The sequence below is a fragment of the Abramis brama genome (assembly GCF_963993115.1).
Source record: "Abramis brama genome assembly, chromosome: 12".
In the NCBI taxonomy this organism is placed as follows: Eukaryota; Metazoa; Chordata; class Actinopteri; order Cypriniformes; family Leuciscidae; genus Abramis; species Abramis brama.
Window position 1 is genome coordinate 34,866,250 of NC_139974.1, and position 17,878 is coordinate 34,884,127.

Below are 17,878 nucleotides of genomic sequence, written 5' to 3' on the forward strand. Positions count from 1 at the left end.
TGACAGCTTAACAAACATTGAATCAACGTGATTGTGGAGCATTTGGTGAACAAGCAACATAGACCGTAAAAGAAAGACAAGCAAAGGCAATGGCAAGTCTTTCTCTGGTGTGAACTGATGCGGCGGGTTGCTATGGTTTCCAACTCCTACTTTGTGAGCTGAACGTCAGCACAATGTGTACACGTGATACGCAATATCGGAGACGTACTACGCATAACATGAGCTGAAGAGGCGTTCGTTGTACCTTTGTCCAAGCTATCCAAACGCGAAAATTCCATAAAGTGAGTAATCCTCGCTGTTATATTATACATTTTGAAAGAGAAAAAATAGCACAACATAATCACCATCAGAATTTACACCTTGTGGTGTGAAATAAGAGAAACAAGCGTTAATAGATAGCATGAAGCTACTGCTGGGTTAGCTCGCTGGCTAACTGATGTGAAGTTGCTCTCTCTATCATTCAGCTTTACAAACACATAGCATCACTGCTGAAATATCAGCAGTTCTACGCATTGTTCACCTTATGTTAGATTATAAAGCACAGTGCGTCCTCGTCTCTCCAGGAAACTAGCTTCTTTATTCAGCGTAGAAAACTAAACCGACTGTTTCTCTGTGAGCTGCCGTGACAGCATCTTAAGGCGTCATAGACCTGTGCTGCATGTTTAGTGTGAGTGAACTGAACTGTAGTTCACGGGATTTTGAGACACAGACACTGTCTGTCGTTATTAGTAGTTCGTTTAAACATTGTGGAAATATATTTTAAGTCAGAGACGACAAGTGTGTAGATATTATGTTTACATGGTAGGAAGGTATTACGCAAACTCATATACCATGTTTATAATTTGTTGTGTATGTCAGTATCTATCTATCTATCTGTCTGTCTGTCTGTCTGTCTGTCTGTCTGTGTAGTCTAGCTGTATGACCGTCCATCCATCCATCCAGTTTTGGTGCAAAAATGACAGTTTCAGCTCATTCTGCAAGTCTTTCTTTACAATTAGTTGTAATTGTTTTAGTGTTTTTATAGTAAATCTATTTAATTGTTTCTTTAGTATTATTTACTTACTATTTATTAATTATTTAAATACATTTTATTTTTATTTCTTCAGTCTTTAGTTTGTATTACTATTTTTTTTCAGTACTTCTATTTAGCTTTTTATTTCAGTTTTAGTAAGTTTAGTTCTTAAACATTTATTTCAGTTAGTGATTTCTAAGTTGATTTCTAAGTTTTTCAGTTTTGTTTTTCAACACACACACACACACACACACACACACACACACACACACACAATCTTTTATTTCAATTAACATTGTGTAGTTTGGGTTTTAACAATGATTTAAAAATAATTTTATGATGTAAAATAAGTAAATTGAAATCTCATTTTAACTAGTGGATCGGGGGTCGAAGCGGCGGCAGGTGAAGCCTTTGGCCGACTCTCTGCTGGATGCTCTGGACTATGACAGCTCAGATGACAGTGATTTTGAAGTTGGAGATGCATCAGGTAAATAGTCTCAAAACAACTTTTTGTCACATTGATGTATGTGTTATGTTAGGTATAATACAGATGTCAAAAAGTGGGATTTTGGATCAGTTAGATCTGTAAAATAATGACAAGTAATGATGGCAAGTCTCATACAGTTAAAATAGTGAAATCATGACTGATAGTTACATCAAATCATAACTGATAGTTGCATGTATTTATTTATACTGCGCACAACCATTTTAGACTTGGGCCCCTGCTTGGGTTTTCTCACCTGTCAGGAAAACAGCTGCTGAGGCGGAGATGAGACCTTCATCACCACGTGTGTCACTGTTTTTTCCCCCTGCCTGTAGATTAGACCTCCTGTAATGCATTACTAACACTGGAGTCACATAAGCAATGGCTCCATATCACCATGACAGACTGGAGGTTAACGCAAAGCTATCCCATCAAGCTGCTGTCAACCAAAGTGCAGAAATATCTGCAAGCTGATAATGAAATTCTAACACTTTGACCCCTTTGGGTCTTGAAGTTTTGCTGCATGAAATTTCTGGTCAGATTAATCACATTAATCTGTTTGGGCAATATACCATTGCCATATGCTGTATAAAAAAATATACAAATGCATTAATTACCAGCTTCACATTTATAGTTCATGGTGGTTTTAAATACATGGTAAATGCATGCATGGTGTTAATATTACATGAAAGGATGCGTTTTTATGTTTGTTGAATGTTCACTCAGATTTAATTACAGTTTTTAGTATTATTTTGGTATTTACGATTTAACATGCAGCAAGGTAATGGAAAACAAATACAATAGGAAATTTATATATTGAAATCCCATTGTGATAAATAAGAACTGAAAGTTCTTTTATATAAAACCCAACCACACAAAATTGTAACCATTATTAGCTATATATAAATATATTTTGTGATCCATGTATTTAATCCTAAAAAGGTAAGAATCTGTTAAAAAACAATTTTAGTTGTATATTGAGTTATATTATGTATATTTTTGTCATTTTAAATATTTATAAATTGTTGATCCATTGTACATGAAACAGAAGCTTGCTGTCAGCAGAGTATTTTTTGCATCACATCTGAAGTATGTTGTGTCCTGCACAAAACACTAAGTTCATTTCTCTTGTGTCCCAGGTTCAGAGGGCACTGGCAACGGGAGTGATGAGGAGGGTTCAAATGACAGCGCTGCGGGCTCTGAGAGCGACTCTGACGCTGTTGGCTCAGCTGATGAAGAGGGCATAGATGACGAAGAGACCAAAGATTTGAATGAAGACACTGAAGAAGAGGAAAAAGCCAAGGAACAGTCTTTCTCTGAGGAGACCAGCAGCAAAGAAACAGAGGGAACCTCCAAGAATCGCAGGAAAGGAGAAAAATCTTCAGATACAGAACCAAATGGTAGTGGTACCGCCGAGGAGGCCCCAGGAGAGCCGAAAAAATGGAACCTACGACGAAACCGGCCCATGCTGGACTTCACTACGATGGAAGAGCTAAACGAAATGGACGATTATGACAGTGAGGATGACAATGACTGGAGGCCCACGCAAGGAAAAAAGAAAGGCAAGGCATCATCTGGGAAGGAGAAAGAAGGGAGTGATGAAGAGGATGATGGTGGTAGTGATGAAGAGGACAATGAGGATGATGAAAACGAGACTAGTAGCAGTGATAGTGAGGAAGAAGGGAAGAAACCAAAAAGAAAAGCAGGCAAGAACACTGGAGCGTTTGACGAGGAGGAGACCAATGACAGCCACAGCACATCCCATGGGAAGGGCAATGAGGTAAAATCTCCTCTGATATTGCACTACTGTTCAAAAGCTTGGGGTCAATAAGATTCAATAATAATACTTTTATTCAGAAAGCATACTTTCAATTTATCAAAAGTGACAGTAAAGACATTTATAATGTTACGGAAGATTTCCATTTCAACTTTCTGTTCATCAAAAAATATTAAGCAGCACAACTGTTTTCAAGATTGGTAATTATAAGAAATGTTTGAGCAGCAAATCAGCATATTAGAATGATTTCTGAAGGATCATGTGACACTGGAGTAATGATGCATCACAGTAGTCAATTAGCTATCTTTAAAAAAAGAAAAAAGAAAATAGAAATAAGATATGTTAAATTGTAATAATGTTTCACAATATTACTGTTTATGATCAAATAAATGGAGCCTTGGTGAGCATTAAAGACTTCTTTTAAAATATTTTATTCTTTACATTAAATAAGTAACTTGTAATTATCAGATAGAGCAATGCCTTATTTACTTTGTTCATACTAAAAACCATGAGTTCTACATTCTTCAGAATGCTCAATATTATTTTCTCCATACGTTATGGAGTTTATCGTATGTATTCATCAAAGATGGTTTTGCTACAATCTTCCAAGGATATTTTCATTCATGTTTGTTCAAATATATTTACCTAAGGCAGTAGATCAGGGGTGCCCAATCCTGCTCCTGGCGATCGACTGTCCTGCACAGTTCATCTCCAACCCTAATCAAACACACCTGCCTTTAATTTTCAAGTGATCCTGACGTGCTCTGAAGACCTTAATTGGTTGCTTCAGGTGTGTTTGATTACTGAACTGTACAGGACAGTCGATCGCCAGGAGCAGGATTGGGCACCCCTGCTGTAGATGATACTTCATGCTAGTTGATGAGATTCAGTTATATTCCACCTTACAATAAAAGGGATAGTTCACCCAAAAATGAAAATTCTGTCATCATTTATTCACCCTTGTGTCGGGAGTCTTAGGGATTTGGAACGATATGAGGGTGTGTAATTGATTTTTTATTATTTTTTTGGGTGAACTAACTCTTTAATGCAAATAGCTTTACAAAGTACTGTTCAGATTTGATTTATAAATAAACTAGCCATCTGTCTCCATCATTTACTGAAAACTGGCAATATGCGTGCCCTATTTTTCACATTTAGTGCCATCAAACAGTTGATCTATCCACTTGTTTAAAATTGTCCAAAAGTTTAGTTGTATGAAAAGGAACCAGCTTGAATTCTCAGATGCAATTGTATTATTGTGCATTTTAGGAAAGCAATCAGATAATCCAGTCATTGGCTCACATAGCATCAGATTGTTGATACAAAAGAGCAATCCTTGTGAATGGGCTTATCTGAGAACTTCAGTTTATAGGATTGGCTAATCTTCCAATCTCAGAGGTGGAATTAGAGCAGAAGCTTTTGAGTGGCTTGTCTCAGGGTTTTTTTCCACGCTGATCCGAGAAATGTTTTCAGAGGAAGATATTTGGACTTTGGTAGAGGACTCGTCCTATCAGTTGTAACATCCCTAACTTGAGTTGGATTGCTAAGTTATCCGTTGCTTCCTCAGGACTCTCTGTTGGAGCGGCCCCAGACCTGGAGCTCCCAGCGGATGGAGCACATCCTTATCTGCTGCGTGTGTCTGGGAGACAACAGCGAAGATGCGGATGAGATCATCCAGTGTGACAACTGTGGCGTGACCGTGCATGAAGGTGAAATCCCACATTCTGCCACCAAAAACAAATATTGATCTCAAATGTTTGCACAAAGTTTTGAAAAATTAATTTTAGAATATATTTCAATATTCAGTTCCTCCTTTTACAATGCAGAGCCTGATCTAACCTAGACAAAATAACTTAAAGGCGCACTCACTTTTGCAAATGTAAAGGTTTTACATATATAAATGTGTGTAAATTCTGAGTAATAGGATTTATATCCGCATGAGAAGAATATGCAATAGAATGCCATCCAACTCATGCAAATGTCATCCAGCTGAGTTACTAATAATAATCAGAATTATTAGTTACAATTACATTAGAAAGTCCAAACCACTGGTTTATTATTAGGATTAATTAGAACACTGACATTTTAGGTAGTTATTTTTCAGATAGATAAGAATAAAAGTACAGGCAATATTTCCATTCCTCTCAAGTTTTTTGTGAAACTTGTCATGGCATACGCTTGTCGTGTGTCCGCACACTAGATTGCATTGTCAAGTCAGCTTGAGGAGAGTAAACACAGAAAGTCGAGTGATCTTCATCATCCCACATTATTAGCTCATTGTGACTCTGACTCGTTGGAAACAAAAATCAATTGCGCTTTAAACCGTCTTTTAGCGGTGGCCGTCTCATTCAGACAGACCCACTTAACACCAGCTGGATCAATGTGTCACCACTAATTTTCAATTACTCATTGATTTATTTCTTTAATTAATTCATAGACTTATGAACTCTTAAACTCATAAATTAATAAACTCTGAACTCTTAAACTCATTTAAACTTATAAACTCTAAACTCATTAAAACTTATAAAATCTAAACTCAAAAACTCTTATACTTATAAACTCATCAATTTATACACTTATAAACTCTAAACTCATAAACTCTGAGTGTGTGTGTGTGTGTGTGTGTGTGTGTGTGTGTGTGTGTGTGTGTGTGTGTGTGTGTGTGTGTGTGTGTGAACACACACACACACACACACACACACACTCTAAACTCATTTAAACATAAACTCAAAACTCAAAAACTCGTAAACTACTTTAAACTTCAAACCACTTTAAACTTCTTAAGTTTAAAGCTCCCAGCTCCCAAGCAACTCCATAGCAACCAAACTTGAGTACCCTAGCAACCGTTTTGCAAGACCTATATCTCTGTATCAGAACATCGTATAGAGATGAGGTTTGGCTCTTTTGACTCATGCTAGCAAACAGCACTTCCAACATGCTACACATGCTAGCAGTGAATAGCTACATGCTAATAGCGATTAGTTAAGTGCTATATCATGCCAAGATCATGCTATGAACTCTATAAATACTCCATAGTAACCATCTGTGACAACTACCAACCACCTAGCAACACCATAGCAACCACCCAGAACACCCTAGCAACTGCCTAGCAACCGCCCAGAATACCTTAGCAACCGCCTAGCAACTCCATAGCAACCACCCAGAACACCCTAGCAACCGCCTAGCAACCACTCAGAATACCCTATCAACGGCCTAGCAACACCATAGCAACCACCCAGAATACCCTAGCAACCGCCTAGCAACACCATAGCAACCACCCAGAACACCCTAGCAACCGCCTAGCAACAGCATAGAAACCACCCAGAATACCCTAGCAACCGCCTAGCAATACCATAGCAACCACCCAGAATACCCTAGCAACCGCCTAGCAACCACCCAGAACACCCTAGCAACCGCCTAGCAACCACCCAAAACACCCTAGCAACCGCCTAGCAACCACCCAAGACACCCTAGCAACCACCCAGAACACCCTAGCAACCGCCTAGCAACACCATAGCAACCACCCAAAACACCCTAGCAACCGCCTAGCAACCACCCAGAACACCCTAGCAACTGCCTAGCAACACCATAGCAACCACCCAAAACACCCTAGCAACCGCCTAGCAACCACCCAGAACACCCTAGCAACCGCCTAGCAACACCATAGCAACCACCCAAAACACCCTAGCAACCGCCTAGCAACCACCCAGAATACCCTAGCAACCGCCTAGCAACAGCATAGCAACCACCCAGAACACCCTAGCAACCGCCTAGCAACCACCCAAAACACCCTAGCAACTGCCTAGCAACACCCTAGCAACCACCCAGAACACCCTAGCAACCACCCAAAATACCTTAGCAACCGCCTAGCAACACCATAGCAACCACCCAGAACACCCTAGCAACCGCCTAGCAACCACCAACATACCTTAGCAACTTCCTAGCAACACCCTAGCAACCACCAAAAATACCCTAGCAACCGCTTAGCAACACCCTAGCAACCACCCAGAAAACACAAGCAACCACCTAGCAACAACCAAAACACCTTAGCAACCCACTAGATAACCCCCAACAACTTTTTAACTTTAAACTACTTTAAACTTCAAACTAATTTAAACTTTAAGCTAATTTAAACTTCAAACTAATTTAAACTTTAAACTACATTAAACTTTAAACTAATTTAAACTAATTTAAACTTTAAGCTAATTTAAACTTCAAACTACTTTAAACTTCAAACTAATTTAAACTTTAAACTACTTTAAACTTTAAACTAATTTAAACTCCAAACTATTTTAAACTTCTTCAATCTTTCTGGTCCAAACTTTCTCAAGCCAACTTAAAGTTTGTCTCGACAAAACAAAAACTTAAAACTTATAAACTCTAAACTCAAAAACTCTTATACTTATAAACTCATCAATTTATACACTTATAAACTCTAAACTCATAAACTCTGAGATGAGGTTTGGCTCTTTTGACTCATGCTAGCAAACAGCACTTCCAACATGCTACACATGCTAGCAGTGAATAGCTACATGCTAATATCAATTAGTTAAGTGCTAAATCATACCAAGATCATGCTAAGGACTCTATAAAAACTCCATAGTAACCATCTGTGACAACTACCAACCACCTAGTAACACCATATCAACCGCCCTCAATACCATAGCAACCACCCAGAACACCCTAGCAACCACCCAGAACACCCTAGCAACCACCCAAAATACCTTAGAACACCCTAGCAACACCATAGCAACCACTCAGAACACCCTAGCAACTGCCTAACAACCACCCAGAACACCCTAGCAACCACCCAAAATACCTTAGAACACCCTAGCAACACCATAGCAACCACCCAGAACCCCCTAGCAACCACCCAAAATACCTTAGAACACCATAGCAACACCATAGCAACCACTCAGAACACCCTAGCAACCACCCAAAATACCTTAGAACACCATAGCAACACCATAGCAACCACTCAGAACACCCTAGCAACCACCCAAAATACCTTAGAACACCCTAGCAACACCATAGCAACCACTCAGAACACCCTAGCAACCACCCAAAATACCTTAGAACACCCTAGCTACACCATAGCAACCACCCAGAACACCCTAGCAACCACCCAAAATACCTTAGAACACCCTAGCAACACCATAGCAACCACCCAGAACACCCTAGAAACCACCCAAAATACCTTAGGACACCCTAGCAACACCATAGCAACCACTCAGAACACCGTAGCAACTGCCTAACAACCACCCAGAACACTCTAGCAACCACCCAAAATACCCTAGCAACCGCCTAGCAACCGCCTAGCAATCACCCAGACCACCCTAGCAACCACCCAAAACAGCCTAGCAACCACCCAGAACACCCTAGCAACCACCCAAAATACCCTAGCAACCGCCTAGCAACCACCCAAAAGACCCTAGCAACCACCCAAAAGACCCTAGCAACCACCCAAAATATCTTAGCAACCACCCAAAACGCCCTAGCAACTGCCTAGCAACCACCCAGAACACCCTAGCAACCACCCAAAATACCCTAGCAACTGCCTAGCAACCACCCAAAAGACCCTAGCAACCACCCAAAATATCCTAGCAACCACCCAAAACACCCTAGCAACCGCATAGCAACCACCCAAAAGACCCTAGCAACCACCCAAAAGACCCTAGCAACCGCCTAGCAACCACCCAAAACACCCTAGCAACCACCCAGAACACCCTAGCAACCGCCTAGCAACCACCCAGAATACCTTAGCAACCACCTAGCAACACCATAGCGACCACCCATAACATCCTAACAACCGCCTAGCAAAAAACTTTCCGGTCCAAACTTTCTCAAGCCAACTTAAAGTTTGTCTCGACGAACTTTCGCATCTAGGAATTCAAGTTTAAAGAGCGCGCTTCGCATCCAACCCCTAGCCGGCCATGCAGACGCATGGGCCGCGCTTCCAGGGGTTTCGGACTGGGTGCTAGACATTATAAAGTGTGTAAGTCCCACATTTCCCACATCAGCCAGGCTCTCCCTGCCTATGTGACGTTGTATCGCGCTTAAGGGCGCATCCATTTGGGCGAAATTACGTAAGACCCACATTTCCCACATTAGCCAGGCCTCCCCCTGCCTATGTGATGTTATATCGCGTCTTAGGACGCAGCTATCTGAGGGTGGTTGTCCCCCCCCCCCTCCAGACTCTCCGAAGTCTACCGGGTGATTATGCACTGTATACCTGGACTAGCTTCCAGTGGTCGGTGTTTTCTCATCCCAGCACGCACGGCGTCTTACAAGTGGTTCCCGCAGCGTTCTACGAACGCAGTACGAGAGAACTCTCGTAAGAGAACGTACTCGGTTACTAACGTAACCTCGGTTCTCTCTAGAAGAGGGAACGAGTACTGCGTTCCCTGCCGTGCGCGCGGTTCGCTCTGGTTCGCTTCGGCGATGAAAACCAGTTGAATCAGCCTACTCGAGCTCCTTTTATAGGGGATGGCCACACCCGTTTCGGCGGGATGTGACGAGGAGCGCGCGAAGCACTCTCATTGGTCTGATGTTGCATCAGCCCTCGCTCGATAGGCTCATGCAGTTGCCGCAGAACAGCCAATGAGTGAGCGAGCCGTCTCGCCATGGCTGTGCACTGCCGCAATGCGTTTTACAAATATGAAAATTAGGATAATTTTGCTTCAGTATTTCGTGAAAAGAGACTTTTCCCGCAGCGTTCTACGAACGCAGTACTCGTTCCCTCTTCTAGAGAGAACCGAGGTTACGTTAGTAACCGAGTACGTTTTCGTGCATGTATCTTTAAATGCAAATGAGCTGATGCTCACCACTCCCTTTCCAGAAGAGGACGGAGCCTGTACAGCTCGTGCCTCGGATAATCTGCCAAAAACTAACTCACTCAGGGGGAGGAGCTAAGCTAATAGGGCAGATTCTGTGTCAGTCATGGGCGGGGTCTGTTCCAACGAGACGTCACATTGGAGCACATTCGTTACCGGCTCATTTTGAGACATTGAGCATGTTTACATGCACACCAGTACGCTGATAACTCACAAAAATCAGCTTATTGAAATTACCTGTTGTCCGAGTTTACATGCAAACCATTATTTCTCCGTAGTGATGCCAAAACGTAATAATTTGCGTATCTATCTTCGAGTATTTGTTATGTCGGTTGTGATGTTAAATTAAGCATGTCTGGCTGTTTTAATTTCTTCTGAACTATCCAACAAAACAAAACTGAATTAAAGGAGACATAATTAGGGAATAGCAATTCCATTTGTGCTGCTTAGTGACTTGCATTAAGGAAAAAATTTCAGAGCTGGAATAAATATGTAATCATATTCCTCCCTAGTTGCTTGTTTGTGTTTATGTCTAGGAGCCGAGCAAAGCAGCAGGATGATAAGGGAGAAAAACGACAGTGCACACTGTGGCGTCAGGAGCACAGAGACGTCTATAAACTAAAAGAAGCACTGCACTGTCGGAATATGACAGCCAATCCATCAGGGAAATGGAAGCTCTGTCTGCTGCACCAAGGAGAGAGTGGCCAGAACTTTTATAAATAGTCACGCATTTTTAAGGGAAATTGAAAGTTGTCAGACATATGCTTTCCAGTCTATCTGTTGATCATCCAAGTGGCCGCGTTGGGTGAATGTGATTGAAACATCGAAGCATACAAAGTAGGAAGGTTGGAGACTATACATGGGAGGATGCAGGATGCTTTTAATGGCCTTCTGTCTTAGAGCAGGGCTTTCTGAACGGGAGTTGATGAAAAGTTAATAATTAATGAAATCGAATGTAACATTAAAATAACTCATCTTCACAATTAATCTAAATAAAACTGAAAATGCTATATATATCAAAACGTTGCAGCACTGTGTTCATTTGTAATATAGCAGCTCGGTTCACAGTAAACCGAGTGTGCTGCTTCTCACAAGTGGTCTCTGCAAGTGTAGTGTGTACACGGAGACCCTAAAGGGACATGGTGGTGGAAAAAATATGGGTAACACTTTATTTTGATGGTCCCCTTTGAACATTCTGTTGACTATAAGTAACATTGCAACTACATGTCAACTAACTGTCATTACAGTATTAGTAGATTGTCTGCTTAATATCTTAATACTCTTTATTGTGATGCTCCCTCAACAGACATTCTACTGACTATAGGCAACTTTGCAACTACATGTCAACTTATTCTAACCCTAACCCTACCAGTCTACTGATACTCAGACAACAGAATGTGTTAAAGGGACCATCCAAATAAAGTGGAACCAAAATATGTGATGGGAGAAAACATATATTTCAATACAATGCGCACAAATCTCGCAAACGTTTTGCGTTTCCCAAGAAATTTTGCGTTCGCTCTCAAAGAACTCAAAAGTTTCTTGGGGAAACGCAAACATTTAGAAAGTTTTAAAAGTTTCTCCGGGGAATGCAAAACTTTTGTGAGGGAACACAAAAACATTAAATTATGATTTTTCCTCCCATCTCATTTTTTTATTTATTTTTTATTACGAGTTTAACATGCATTTGGGAACTCAGTGTGAGCTAGGTTCACTTTATTTGGGAACCCCTGTCTAAGAGATAATGAGGGAATGATTCTGATGGAATATAATGGAATAATGTGGAAAAGTAAAGCCTTTTTGGTTTATGTTGTTATTTTTTTACGATCCAGCCAGGGAGTGAGGACAACCAAGCGCAACATGATCCCGGGATACAGCTGGTCAAGATAAAATGGGATCAGGGTCTAGACATAGTCAAGAAAAGGTAAGAACGTCCAGATGTTTTCTTTTATTTCATCAAGAGACACCCAACATTGCATACAAATTCTCAAATTCAATCAAAACTTCCATGAGGACATGAGTTTTTATATTTAAAGAAGAAATAAAAAAACGGAAATGATCAATGTGGATACAAAAATGAAATTCAAATTTAACTTCAAAGAGGAAACACAGTGTATCTAATTCAAAGAATACCAGAGTGAAATAGGCAGGAGAGGCAGTTGATTAAAGCTGAATATCTCCTCATGTGGAAGTGTTAGGCAGACTTTTGAGAATGCATGTTAAAGAGAAGTACCCTGAGGCTCGGGACAAAATACGTTACATGGACGTGTGGTCATCCTTTCATCTGTGCATGAGCAGCGAGACCTATGCTATTAACCTCATCAAAACTAGCATGGCCTGCAAGTCAAATATTATGCTATGTCTCAAGGAATGTTTCACTCTGTTCTTTCCGGACAACAACTGAACCCACATAAAAAAAAAGAGTTTAACTTTGAAGTAACTGCTAAAAAGAAATTGCAAAAAAGAAACACATTACGCTGACTGCAAATTAGCAGAAGGTGGTAAAGGAGGCCTGAAAATTAGCATCACCGCATGGGAGTCATTAGGTTCAACGATTGCCCTGCGTAATGGTTGAAGCAATGCTAAACCATTTTACTCACTTCTGAGTAGACTATTATACAAATAGCATGCGTTTCTGGGTTTTTTTTTTTTTCAGTCAAATTCATATAGCCTCCAAGTTCTTTATTACTCATGCTTTCAAGTCTTCTTAACACACTGTAGCTCTGTGTGAGAAACAAAGGGTGATGACAGAATTTTCATTTTCGGGTGATCTATTCCTTTAATGGCTGTGTTTTGCTTGGATGAGCCCCATGCTAATCATTTCGGGAGCTTTCATAAGAATATTTCTTAACTTCTCTGCCAATTAATTTCAAGCATTTCGGTTTCCAATTGAATAAAGGATTGTGCATCGGTATAGATTGTCTCTTTCCTAAGGAGTAAATAATCATATCTAAAATGACGATTAAATTAGCGCAGCCCTGCACGCGGAGGGTGACATTAAGATAACACCGAGATAACATCTCCACACAGGGGCAATGTGTTTGTAATCAAATTCACTCAATTTCAGCCACACGCTTCAGTGAAAGAGCCTGCGAGGAAAAGCAATGGGCACCTCAGCCAAGATAAACGGTGGCCAATGTGGTATGATTTACACCATATGAATGGATAAATATTTCAATTTAAATGCAAAACATTAAACTGGCGGAGGTAGTCGATCAATGCAAGCATTCCGTAACATGCTTCTTTAGGGTTCATAAATAATAGCCATTGCAATTACTTCTCTTCAAATGAGGTTTTAAAGCTGCCGTGGCACAGCACGTCTTTATAGTAATGTTTTTATTTCCTAAACCTTGTGTTATTCTTGTTCTTAATGTAATTGCTTCTGTCTTTTGCCTCATCAAGCTGACAGATATCTGCAGCAGAACAGTTTCTCAAGATCTCCATGTGGCTCCTCTGTGGGTTTCTTCATTTACAGCCTCTCGGTCCATCACTGATTCAGTCACTATATATTAGATACTGAATAGTGCTGATAGAAACTTAACACAGCGATGGAAGTGTCTTTTATGATAAATGTGCCTCATATTTGAATTCATTATTTGTAATCTGATATTTAAAAGTCCATCTGAACTTTACCATTTCTCAAGTTTTAGGTCCCAGACTGGAATTCAGTATGTTCAATATTGTGAGATACTATTTGAAAAAAAGAAAAAAAAACTATTTTCTATTTTAATATATTTTAACATGTCATTCATTCCTGTGATAGTAAAACAGCCATTACTCCAGTCATCAGTGTCATATGATCCTTTAGAAATCATTCTAATATGCTTATTTGCTGCTCAAGAAACTTTTATTATTACTGTCAATGTTGAAAATAGGTGTGTTGTCAAATATTGTGTTTTGTTTAAGATTCTTTGATGAATAGTAAGTTCAAAAGAACAGCATTTATTTGAAATGGAAACTTTTCTAACATTATAAATGTCTTTACTGTCGTTTTTGATCAGTTTAATGCATCTTTAATAAAAGTATTAATTTCGAGTTTTTTTTAAATACTGTAAATGCAACCAACAATACATTCATTCTGCAATATACAAGAATGTGTGAACTGCACCATGCATATATTAGATATATATGCATATATTATGATGTATAATAATGCTAATACAATACAGCCCACAAAAGGCATTTCAAATTTGAAGGGAAACAAAGAAGAAGAAAGAATAGACCTTATTCAGAGCAGCGCCATGACAGGAATGAAAGCGAGGCTGTGAGGGATGGACTTACAGTGTTTTCAATGGCATCCGCTACAAATGCTCCCATTGCTTATAATTTTCCACAGCTTATATTGTTGGGAGCTTTTTTGTCTACTGAAATTTCTTGGAAAGATATTGTTGCAGTGTTCGTCAGCAGAACAAAAAACAAAAACACATTAAATAACAGTACAATCAATTGAAGAGATGCATGTCTATCCCTCACAGCCTCGCTTTCATTCACATTCAAAATCAAAGATGGCGCTGCTATGAATAAGGTCTATTAGTGATGGGCGATACTGCAAATTTCGGTATCGATCCGATACCAATTAAATACAGGGCCAGTATCGCCGATATCGATACCGATACCAATACTTTTTTATTTTAAAAGCATGCACTTGAACTTGTATGCACTTTCCTGTGCTAGAGCCGTGTGTCATGATTTATGAGGTGAATGCATCATTAATATGCTAAATCTGAATACGTTTTCATAACTACTAGCCCTAAATATTTTGTGATTTGTGCTCTCAACTCGCCTGTAATTAGTCAGTGACTTTTACAAAACTACCCTAATTATAGTACTAGCCTACTGTTCAAAAGTTTGGGGTCTGTAAGATTTTTAATTATCTTCTGCATTTATTTGATCAAAAATAGCCTACAGTAAAAACTGTAATATTACAATTTAACATAGGCTATCTGTTTTCTATGCCATAGTAAACTGTAATTTATCCATGTGATCAAAGCTGAATTTTCTGCATCATTAATCCAGTCATGATGATATTTCATTTTAATATGCTGATTTGTTGCTCAGGAAACATTTCTTATTATTATCAATGTTGAAAACAGTTTCATAATTTTGTGGAAACCATGATACATTTATACAGAAATATTTGATGAACAAAGTTGAAAGAACAGCATTTATATGAAGTAGATTTTTTTTTAACAGTCTACCTTGACTGTCACTTTTGATCAAATTAATGCATCGATCCTTGTTGAATAAAAATATTAATTTCATTAAAAAAATCTTACTGACGTCAACATTTTGAACCGTTATGTACACTTTTGGTTTGTTTATTGCGAAATAACCCGATTGTTTCTCTGTCATCTAAGCAAGGCTTCGTTTCCCAAACGCACTGGGCCTGTGAGCTCAGCGAAGCACCAGCATCGAACGCTCTCTGTGATTGATTGGTTTCGTCTTGTATCCAGATGACTAGGAGAAAAAGTTCTATCCTACACATAGACAGTATATAAATTATCCTACACAATTATCCGCTAACATTCGATTATTTTCCCACTTAGAAGCTTATTTTATGCACTGAATTGCGTGCTAAATTAATAAAAAATTACTGGTAAAAAAACACACATTTGGATCGATATTTTTATGTGAGGATCGATCCTTTTCGATACCACGTCAGTATCGAAGTATCGATACTTAAGGATCGATCCGCCCATCACTAAGGTCTATTACTGACAGAAATGTGCTGCTGTGCAATCATAGTCACCTTGACTAATACGAAGCATTCAGTTCATTCATTGACAATATCATGGCATCTACAATGGAAAACGCTGGCAATAGAATGGTGACACTGATGATGACGATGATGCTTATGATGATATTCGAAAAAATGTTTTGATGCCAAGGGATAAAAAACGGTGCTTTCCAGCACAATACAGTGCCATTTGTCATCGGGCAAGGACAGTCGTAATCATCCCTTGCGCGTGCCTTTCCCCATCAGTCTTCCTCTCGCTGAGTATCAGGATCAATCTAGGCTCATTTATTTTAATCGTCCCCTGTTTGCTAAACTGGGAAAGTCAACAGAGGACGACAGAAACAAGCCTCGCTCTCAAAACAAGCCAAAAACTGTCATTTCCAGTGTCATAACATGTTCTTGTTATTCTGCAAATGTGTGATTGTTTTAATATTTGCTTTAACCTTAGAAATGTGTATTTTTAGTGATTCCACTGATGTTTAGTTAAATTTAGTTAAATATATTTTTCTTCTAGAAACTTTTTAGGTGAAAAACTAATTTGAGAATAAAGACTTAGATGCAACTGAATTCAATGATCAACTTGTTTCTCAACCACTGATGAGGAATGGACTGAATGAATAATATAAGAATGAATGCAAATGTGAACATCCCATGAAAGTCCGTCTTAGTCTTTGATACAGGATAACCACCATGATTGCATTATGTACTGACTCGCATTTGTTTGACAGGTCTGAAACTTACTAACAATAATCATTAAACATAGACCTAACTGAGTCTTGAATTTAAACTAAAAAGCTGTTCACTTCACATTTCAATATATATATATATATATATATATATATATATATTTATCTTTCAACTTTTCAAACCTGATGGCTCTCAGTCCCGGTGGCCTCAGACATTGCATACTTTAGAATCACTTACGGTTTCATCACTCATTCAATGTCATAGAAGTTAGCATTTTTAGATGTAAGAGGTAGTTTTGACATGTTATTTAAAGTTAACATTTATAGACCTTGTGTGTCACAGAAACAAGCGCGCAGCCATCTTTAGAATTTTGTGTTTGAACTTGCCTTTTATTTTTGGCAGCTCTTTATATTTCAATAGCTGATGAAGTGGGTTTTCTTATTTTAGAGTTAACAAAAGTTATCATGGACATTGTAATATTTGAAGCGGATGTCATAATAAATGTCAGCAGACCAAGAAGTTTTTAAAATGAGCGGTTCATTAATAAATCCGTAAGATCTATATCTTCCTGCTGTGGACACACAAACCGGAAGACAGGCGCTTAAAAGGGGCAGCGCTACACAATGTCCATAATAAATGTCAGTTATATCGTTTTTCTTTTAGTGTGTTGGAACACATTTCCAAATATCCAAATAGTTCCAAATAATAAAATAAACAGTAATTAATAATAATAATAATAAAAACTTTATTAAATGACAGCTTAACAAACATTGAATCAACGTGATTGTGGAGCATTTGGTGAACAAGCAACATAGACCGTAAAAGAAAGACAAGCAAAGGCAATGGCAAGTCTTTCTCTGGTGTGAACTGATGCGGCGGGTTGCTATGGTTTCCAACTCCTACTTTGTGAGCTGAACGTCAGCACAATGTGTACACGTGATACGCAATATCGGAGACGTACTACGCATAACATGAGCTGAAGAGGCGTTCGTTGTACCTTTGTCCAAGCTATCCAAACGCGAAAATTCCATAAAGTGAGTAATCCTCGCTGTTATATTATACATTTTGAAAGAGAAAAAATAGCACAACATAATCACCATCAGAATTTACACCTTGTGGTGTGAAATAAGAGAAACAAGCGTTAATAGATAGCATGAAGCTACTGCTGGGTTAGCTCGCTGGCTAACTGATGTGAAGTTGCTCTCTCTATCATTCAGCTTTACAAACACATAGCATCACTGCTGAAATATCAGCAGTTCTACGCATTGTTCACCTTATGTTAGATTATAAAGCACAGTGCGTCCTCGTCTCTCCAGGAAACTAGCTTCTTTATTCAGCGTAGAAAACT

At 39.1% G+C, this 17,878-nt stretch overlaps 2 protein-coding genes across 7 annotated transcripts in view; both read left to right on the forward strand.

Moving 5' to 3' along the window:
- Nucleotides 1-200: 200 nt before the first annotated feature.
- LOC311093576 (PHD finger protein 14-like) lies at nucleotides 201-14,140 on the forward strand. Of its 3 annotated transcripts, XR_014608440.1 has the most exons (6): nucleotides 201-281; nucleotides 1,389-1,499; nucleotides 2,636-3,276; nucleotides 4,841-4,982; nucleotides 11,939-12,030; nucleotides 13,509-14,140. XR_014608440.1 is itself a non-coding variant. In XM_084131079.1 (5 exons), coding segments are annotated over exons 1-5 (906 nt in total). In that variant the 5' UTR covers nucleotides 201-280; the 3' UTR covers nucleotides 11,950-12,518. The 3 variants fall into 3 exon arrangements, 2 of the variants coding, with proteins under 2 accessions (XP_083987205.1, XP_083987204.1); XM_084131079.1 differs by lacking the exon at nucleotides 13,509-14,140 and having other exon boundaries at nucleotides 11,939-12,518; XM_084131078.1 differs by lacking the exons at nucleotides 11,939-12,030; nucleotides 13,509-14,140 and adding an exon at nucleotides 10,643-11,124.
- Nucleotides 14,141-17,483: 3,343 nt separating this feature from the next.
- LOC311093577 (PHD finger protein 14) overlaps nucleotides 17,484-17,878 on the forward strand; it is a 79,981-nt gene continuing 79,586 nt past the window's right edge. For all 4 annotated transcript variants that reach the window (XM_084131080.1, XM_084131081.1, XM_084131082.1 and 1 more), the window contains exon 1: nucleotides 17,484-17,564. In XM_084131080.1, the coding sequence (XP_083987206.1) occupies nucleotide 17,564 (1 nt within the window). In that variant the 5' untranslated portion in view covers nucleotides 17,484-17,563. The remainder of the gene's footprint in view (nucleotides 17,565-17,878) is intronic.

Bases quoted from the DNA above. Each gene is read 5' to 3' on its own strand.
- LOC311093576 (XM_084131078.1), top strand. The intron at 1,500-2,635 runs GTAAATAGTCTC...CTTGTGTCCCAG, and splicing joins TGAAGTTGGAGATGCATCAG to GTTCAGAGGGCACTGGCAAC. The intron at 3,277-4,840 runs GTAAAATCTCCT...TTGCTTCCTCAG, and splicing joins CCCATGGGAAGGGCAATGAG to GACTCTCTGTTGGAGCGGCC.